Source organism: Triticum aestivum, chromosome 4B (genome assembly GCF_018294505.1).
Source record: "Triticum aestivum cultivar Chinese Spring chromosome 4B, IWGSC CS RefSeq v2.1, whole genome shotgun sequence".
Taxonomy (NCBI): Eukaryota; Viridiplantae; Streptophyta; class Magnoliopsida; order Poales; family Poaceae; genus Triticum; species Triticum aestivum.
Window position 1 is genome coordinate 447,992,746 of NC_057804.1, and position 8,049 is coordinate 448,000,794.

Genomic DNA, 8,049 nt, shown 5'->3' on the forward strand with positions numbered 1-8,049 from the left:
AGGAATTAGCAGGAAGACATAGAGGAATAGTATAGGCTACAGAGTAATCTTCTCTGAACCACAAGACAGAGCACAACCAGCTTCCTCTTCCCAACGCCAAGCCGCCAACCCCTCTGCATCCTCCGAGAGCAGAGCAGAGCACAGCCGGCAGCACGACAACACGCCTGCTTCACGCCCTTACAGGAAACCCCTCTCCATCCTCGGGCACCGTCGTGCCCCTGCCCACCAACCGCGTACAGCAAGCCAGCCGCACGCGCCTGCCATCTGCTCTCTAACCGCGCCGCCGACGAAACGAAGCCTGTCCGAGGCAATGGTTGAACCGGCCTCACCTGCACCATGAAGCGTGGCTGCGACCTACTCTCGTCCCGGATGACGTACCCGCTACCTCGGCTTCTTGCTTGTCTTCTTCTTCCTTACAGTATTCCTGCTCATCCCAATTTCCAAGCGTCGCAGAGGGCGAGGGAGAGGCGCATGGTGCCGGCAAGCGAGTGGAATAGGATCATGGAGGAAGAAGGAGAACTCCTGATGCGCCAGCCCCGCGCCATCAACGACCGCTCGTCGACGTCCAAGACGCTCATGATCCATAGCTAACCCACGTCCGCCTCTACATCCTTCTTCGATTTTCCGTAGGCGACTTGAGCGGTGGTGGCGAGAGTTAGTTGTGGTTGGAGGCGCTGGAAACCAGGGGGGTTTGTGGGAAAGAGCAGCGAGAGGCAGAGGGCCAGAGGGGGATCTCGGGAAGATCGGCAAGGGGAGTGATCCTCGGCAGAATTTTCAGGAACGGGGCGGGGCATGGCGGGGGAATATTCGTCCGCTCGGCAGAGTATAGTGCGTCAACGTTAATTGCTATGTGCAATCCTAACCTCCGTTTTAGGCCGTTAGATATCATTAAGTGGGATAATGTGATGGCACAAATTAATCTAGGTACACATAATGGGGTGGTTATAGAAAACAAAATGTTCTCTTGTTTAATGGTAGTAGTATAGAAAAAAACTGAAAACTCTGCGCTGTAAAACGGGAAGGTAATAATGCTGGCGCCCACAGGTCATTCACGCGCCGCGGATAAGCTGGCGGCCGGCCGGGCCCGTTGTTGGATCACGCGTCGGCGGGTGGGATTAGCCCGGGACAGCAAATCATCATGGGCAAAAGAAACGAACAGAGGAAGCAGATGAAACAGAAGAGGGAAAAAGGTTGCCGGGGTTCATTAGGGCGGAAGCCAGCGTCAAATCGTTAACCACACGCAGCAGCCGGAGGGAGGAGCGAGCGAGGAAGCCACCAGTATAAAACCAACGCCGCGTCCTTGGCAGCCAGCGATCCCGCGACTCAGCCGACGGTTTTCTGTTCCCCCCTCTGACCTGTCCCTCCATCCTCCTCAATTCTCCTCCCCGGCGCCCGCCGTTGACGAGGCCTCGGAGGAGGAGGACTCGAGCGCGCCGCTGTCTCCTGCTCCGCCGGCTGCCCTCGCGTTGAGGTACGTACGCACCTGCAGCACGCTGATCGATCTCGTCCCTTGCTGTGGCTTCTGTTCTGTTCTTGGCCGCTACGCGTTTGAATGTTTTGTTCGTTGTATCTATCCACCTCCGCCATTAGAGTTACTCCTCTGGTCATTGCGTCATGGGTGGCGAGAGAGGTAGTGGTTTGGTTCCTCGACACGGCAAGAGGCCAGATCTGCAACGAGCAAGCCCCCCGCTGTTCATCAGTACTTCTCGTCTCCCCCTCTGTTTGTCATCTTATCTTACGTGCGGGGTTAGGTGGGTGCTCGAGCTCGACGGTTGCGAGGCCACCACTTTCGTCGTCTTTGCTCGTCTCGTCCCCGTCTCCATCTCATCATGGATCCAGCCTGTAAATCATTTTGGCTCCGGGACTAAAAATAGAGGCGTCACGGAGAAGGAGCCAAGGAGGATCAACAGAATAAAGCTCGGCTCTTTTTGTGTTTTGTGCCGGGCTGTTGGCTGGAGATCTAGCGGTATTTGGGTTGGTTTTCCGGTGGAAGCAACACGACAGCAATACCTGCGTCCGGAGAACTACATTTTCAACAGCACATAGGTTGATAGATGGACGGATTGGGCTTAAAGTGGAGCGGCATCTGCTGGCTATTTCCTCCACCTGCATTTTTGCCGTCTTCCTCCTCACCCACTATACCACATAAAGGACCATCGGCTGCTTTCCTAAATCTGAGAAAAATCCCGTCTCCCGGGCGAGGCCGCAGATTGTCCCAGCGTTACTAGATCAGGTTGTCCTCCTATCTCAACCCCTTCAAATCAATGCTGCCGTTTTGGGCTTTCGTATGTACTACTAGTCGTAACAAGAGTATGCTTCTTGAATTACCCGTGCAAACTCCCGCTGCTTCTGCCGATGCAAAGATGGTCGCTGTCTTGGGACACATGGCGTCTGCATCGGCAGGGCAGAGAGGAAGTTTTAGTGTCTTGTTCTGAAGTCTGAACCGTATACTCCGACCCTCTGTGACCAATGAGTCTGGATCAGATCATCTCATTCGTTTCTTCTTCTGTTGCTTGCTGCAGTTTCACAGGGTTGAGTTAGGAGGACTGCGACCATGAAGGCCCTCATTCTTGTGGGAGGATTCGGCACCCGCCTGCGGCCGCTGACGCTCAGCGTGCCCAAGCCGCTCGTCGATTTCGCCAACAAGCCCATGATCCTGCATCAGGTCAGTACAAGTACTCCATAATTTATTTTGTATCTATATGCTTTAAGTTATTCAGGCGAAATAATATTTACTACTGTACTACTAAGGCACGAGGAGAGGTAACTTTGGGGGAAATTGCAGTGCAAGAAAAAATAAACAGTATAATGTAGTTCAGTCACCTGATTATTTACCTGTGGAGTTTACTTATGCAATGCCTCATCAGTCCATGATTTGCTAGGTGGTCCATGTGAATAGATTCCTCACGGCAACAGTCATGGACCTGTATGCATCACCATCTGTGTCTCAAATAATTGTGACGATAGAAACAAAATGTATGAATTTAAAAGGGGTAACCAATAATTGACCATTTCCCTGTCCTGAGCAAATTAACATCTGTTCGAGCATCGCTGGGACTTCAATTGTTCAGCGTATCTTGTGATTTTTATTTTTTCTGCAGTGCCTTCGTCACCAGATCGAGGCTCTGACAGATTTGGGAAATTTCTTTTTGTAATGCTTTTGTCACCAGATCGAGGCTCTGAAAGATGTGGGAGTTACAGAAGTTGTCCTAGCCATCAATTACCAGCCAGAGGTAATTGAGCATGGACATGCCACGCCTTGGAAAACTGTTGTTTCGTCAGAATCCCAGATCTCACTGTCTTACTTTGGTGGAACAAATTGCAGGTCATGCTCAACTTTCTCAAGGACTTCGAGAGCAAGCTTGGCATCAAGATCACCTGCTCCCAGGAGACAGAGCCAATGGGAACCGCTGGACCGCTGGCCCTGGCCCGCGACAAGCTCGACGACGGATCCGGCGAGCCTTTCTTCGTCCTCAACAGTGACGTGATCAGCGAGTACCCGTTCGCAGAGCTCATCGAGTTCCACAAGTCCCATGGCGGCGAGGCCACGATCATGGTCACCAAGGTACGTGTGCCTAGTCACGAGTAGAACTAACCTTGAAGGATGGGTGTCCATATGATTAGTATGCTGAGAAATGTCGCTACTTTGATTTGGTAAAAAAGGTGGACGAGCCTTCCAAGTACGGCGTGGTGGTGACGGAGGAGGAGACCGGGAAGGTGGAGCGGTTCGTGGAGAAGCCCAAGGTGTTCGTGGGCAACAAGATCAACGCCGGCATCTACCTGCTGAGCCCGTCCGTGCTGGACCGCATCGAGCTGAAGCCGACGTCCATCGAGAAGGAGGTGTTCCCGCGCATCGCCGCCGACAAGGGCCTGTTCGCCATGGTGCTGCCGGGGTTCTGGATGGACATCGGGCAGCCGAGGGACTACATCACGGGGCTGAGGCTCTACCTGGAGTCCCTGAGGAAGAGGGCGCCGGCGAGGCTGGCGGCGGGCGCGCACGTGCTGGGCAACGTGCTGGTACACGAGACGGCGACGATCGGGGAGGGGTGCCTGATCGGGCCGGACGTGGCCGTCGGCCCCGGGTGCGTGGTGGAGGCCGGGGTGCGGCTGTCGAGGTGCACCGTGATGCGGGGCGCCCGCGTGAAGAAGCACGCGTGCATCTCCGGCAGCATCGTGGGGTGGCACTCGACGGTGGGCAAGTGGGCGCGCGTGGAGAACATGACCATCCTCGGCGAGGACGTGCACGTCTGCGACGAGGTGTACAGCAACGGCGGCGTCGTGCTCCCGCACAAGGAGATCAAGTCCAGCATCCTCAAGCCCGAGATCGTCATGTGATCGGGACCATCGCCCGCGCCACATGGTGAAAAAGGGTCGTATATTTCTTCATGCGTTTGTTGGTTTATTTGTCTGTCTGTCTGCAAGTGTAACCAGAGGTGTCCACCAAACTGCCAAGTGTCTATCAAGCTCTATGTATGTCTAGACGTGTCGCAAGTTTTTTTTTCTTTCTTTTTTGAAGACAAAATGCGTCTCGGTTAAATTTAAGCCCCGGGCTTCAATTTGTAGATAGGTGTCAGATGCATGGGAATAAAGCATCAGTTTTACAAGTCGTACAATCTGCACTACATTCTTCAGCAATCGCCAGTATTTTATGGAAAACACGGCTGGATACAAGCGTCGTACTGCGTTCTTCTGGAGTTGTGGTTACGGGAGCATTTCTTTTTCCAGGTTTGGTATGGATCCGGTTTGGCTGCTCCCTCCCCATGCTCCTATTCGTGCTCCCACTTCATCCTACGGTTGTCATTTTTCTTTTTTCTTTCTAATCTAATCACCCTCCTGATTTTAAGGGAGTGAGGCCGAGTTTTATTTTATTTCAATCAAATCAAGCCACATACGCGGGAGCACAGATAAGCACACGCGAAGGGAGCAGGCAAATCTCATCCGTTTGGTATACCGTCCACGTCACGCGGACCGTGGACTCAGCCACACGTTTTTTTTTTTGAAACAAGGACTCGGCCACGTTTTCACGTGGGTGGCCAGTTGTTGCGGCATTGTGGCAGTGGTGCAGAAGCTTCTGATCCCAAGTTTATTTATGCTGGCAAATGGCAAGGAACTGAAGCAGTCTGTGATGGTGCAGTGCAAGTCAGTAGTACAATACTATATAATTAGGGCACACCGATCGTTAGCTGTATGATAGCAACTGACAGATGCTCCGGAGCATAGAAAAATTCAGAACGGCACGAGACTGTTTCTTCAAGCACAAACTTTAACCAGAGTCGCGTGTGCTTTAGTTTCTGGATGGTGGCGAGGCTTCCATGTCCAGTAGTATAATTTTGTCCCTGTCGAACTGCTAAACCGCTCCTGCCTCCCACCTGCGCTTTAAACAAGTGCTGGATCTCGACCTGACAAAGTTTCTATTGGATCCTGCGACAGCAGGGCACTTGACCCTAACAAATGATAGCTGGATTCAGAAGTTGACGTCCTGAGAGATTCCATCCAGGACGTACGGGAGAGGAGCAAGATCGCGTGAGCCGGTCGTGCGATCGGAAGGCCATCTCGAGTTGCTGTCCCTTGCTTTCAGGGTTGAGCGAAGAGGACCTTTCACATAAACAAACCGCTGATTGGGTTGAGCGGGTCAAATAATTAGGGGCGGCTTCTCATTGGCGAATGCTTAGGGGAGACAAATCCCGTGTCGGTGTTAAAACCGGCAGACCTCGGGTAGGGGGGCCCAAGCTATGCGTCTGAAGATCAATGGTAACAATGAAGAAGGGACACTGTATTTACCCAGATTCGGGCCTTCTTAATGGAGGTAAAACCCTACTCCTGCTCGATTATATTTGAGGGGATAGGGGTTATAAGAGTTGATCTACCTCGAGATCGATTCGGCTAACCCTAGATAGCTAGCCTAGCAATGTTGTGATCCTACCTTCGATCTAACCCTCCGATTTATATAGACACCAGAGGGGCTTAGGGTTGTACAAGGTCGGTTTTACAGAAAGGAATAAAATATCCGGACACTTATACTAGCCATCCACGCATGTGAGAGCCCCCACCGGACACGAGAGATAATCTTTTGTCTTGTATCTTGACGGCCCATCAGTCCGGCCCACATGAATTGACCGGACGCCCGAGGACCCCCTAGTCCAGGACTCCCACAGTAGCCCCTGAACCTGTCTTCAATGATGATATATTCGGCGTTCAGATTGTCTTCGTCATTGCAAGGCGGGTTCCTTAAAGAATACACATCGGATATCCTCTGTAAGAGAATTGTATCCGGTTTTTCACAATAAATACAACCCTTAGCCGCGAAGGCAGGCTATATAAAAAAAATGAGAACAGTGTCTTTTTACTGACAACTTTTTCAACGAAGCGTCAGACTTGACCTTTCGACATTTCGAATCGTTTTCACACCCCGCGTTCCGTGTTTCGAGGCCACGCCTCATTGGCACGTCCTGTCAAAACAGAGATCGTGCCCACTTAATACGGGATTGCATATTAATGGTATTTGGGTAATCCAACCGACTGCAACGCATACCCACACTGGGAACAAACGAGGTTTTAAGGCTAGGGGGGCGGGCGCTCGGTATTCATGGCCTATACAAATGGGTAAAGATTCATCTTTTCTATCCCACGCCTTCTTCCTTCCTCTGCCTCCCTATCTTCGAGCTCTAGCACCCGAGCCTCGACACCTCCCACTACCACCAACCTCTCCAGTCATGTCCAGATCCGGCTTTCAGGGCAAGTGGTTGGCCTCCTCCGCGAGGGAGAAGGACATCAAGGTGCTCCAGGATGCGGGGTACCTGAGTACGGACATCACGTACAGGATTCCTGCCAAGAAGTAGGTCATCCTCACCCCAGAGCCCGGCGAAAGGGTGGTATTTATCCCACACTTCCTCCACGGACTAGGGTTTCCACTTCACCCTTTTGTCCGCGGCCTCATGTTTTATTACAGACTAGATTTCCATGATCTAGCCCCAAACTCCTTCCTCCACATCTCGGCGTTTATCGTCGTGTGCGAGGCGCTCCTCCGCATCCCCCCCACTTCGGCTTCTGGCTCAAGACCTTCAACGTGAAGCCAAAGGTGGTGGACGGGGAGCACACAGATTGCAGAGGCGCGATGGTGAGCAAACTTCCCAATGTCACCTGGCCCAAAGGGGCTTTCGTGAAAACTGTGAAGATATGGCAGCAGGAGTGGTTCTACATCACCGAACCTCGCGGCGCCAACTGGGTGGCCACTCCTGAGTTTAGATCCGGACCCCTAATGTGGCTAGCGTCATGGATCAACAAGGGTCTGGACTGGGGTCAGCAGACGAGGTGTTAATGCTGCAAAAGCGCGTCAAAAACATCATAGAAAGGAACACCGACCTCACCGACGTGGTTCAGGTGATGCTATTCCGCCGAACCCTTCCCTGCCAGCGCCGGCCTCTCCACATGTGGGAGTTCAATCCGAAAGGGCCGCGGACCCTGCAGCGATTCTTCGGCATGACGCACGAAGATATCTGGAGGCTGCCCTTCAAGGCCCAGAAGCAGAAATCATGGCCAGAGACGACCGACGACATCGGCCTCGACTGTGCTCACCTAGCTACTCCGGTAAGTTTCTTAGTTTCCGAACATAACTTAGCCCGGAAATCACAGGGGTGTATTGAGATTTTTCATGCTTTAAACAGGGCTGGACGAAGAAGGCGGAGCGGATCAAGTGTCCGGCTCCGCTGCCCGAAAACCCAGCTGACCCTCTGCAGACGAGGATGCTGGTTCCGGCGCCGTATCAGGCACCGAAGAAGAAAACCAAGAAGAAGGGCAAGGAGGCCAAAAGCGGCCCCCGACGTAAAGGTCCTCCGGACGCTATGTCCGGGGATTCCGAAGCCTTTTCCTCCCACGAGGGAGATGAAGATGACAAGGAGGAGGAGGAAGAGAGCAATTCTCCCCCTAAGTGAAGGAGGAAGAAAAGAGCGGCCTCCGAAGACCCACAGGCGGAGGCATCCAAGAGAGGGAAGATATCCCTCCCGGACGACTCGGATTCGGATGCCGAAGTCATCCCCGAGCGGCGCCTCA

General features: G+C 52.9%; 1 protein-coding gene across 2 annotated transcripts; it reads left to right on the forward strand.

The window, feature by feature from the left end:
• Nucleotides 1-1,175: 1,175 nt before the first annotated feature.
• On the forward strand, nucleotides 1,176-4,604 carry LOC123092627 (probable mannose-1-phosphate guanylyltransferase 1). 2 transcript variants are annotated; one of them, XM_044514433.1, is made up of 5 exons: nucleotides 1,176-1,471; nucleotides 2,523-2,665; nucleotides 3,171-3,233; nucleotides 3,326-3,565; nucleotides 3,664-4,604. In XM_044514433.1, exons 2-5 carry the CDS (start codon nucleotides 2,555-2,557, stop codon nucleotides 4,333-4,335), a joined length of 1,086 nt encoding a protein of 361 aa, XP_044370368.1. In that variant the 5' UTR covers nucleotides 1,176-1,471; nucleotides 2,523-2,554; the 3' UTR covers nucleotides 4,336-4,604. The 2 variants fall into 2 exon arrangements, with proteins under 2 accessions (XP_044370368.1, XP_044370369.1); XM_044514434.1 differs by lacking the exon at nucleotides 1,176-1,471 and adding an exon at nucleotides 2,010-2,233.
• Nucleotides 4,605-8,049: the final 3,445 nt, after the last annotated feature.

What these genes read in the sequence shown, in the direction of transcription:
- LOC123092627 (XM_044514433.1), top strand. Translation starts at nt 2,555, where the DNA reads ATGAAGGCCCTCATTCTTGTGGGAGGATTCGGCACCCGCCTGCGGCCG. An exon ending in AGCCCATGATCCTGCATCAG is followed by an intron (nt 2,666 to 3,170) that starts GTCAGTACAAGT and finishes TTTTGTCACCAG; the next exon opens with ATCGAGGCTCTGAAAGATGT. An exon ending in CCATCAATTACCAGCCAGAG is followed by an intron (nt 3,234 to 3,325) that starts GTAATTGAGCAT and finishes AACAAATTGCAG; the next exon opens with GTCATGCTCAACTTTCTCAA.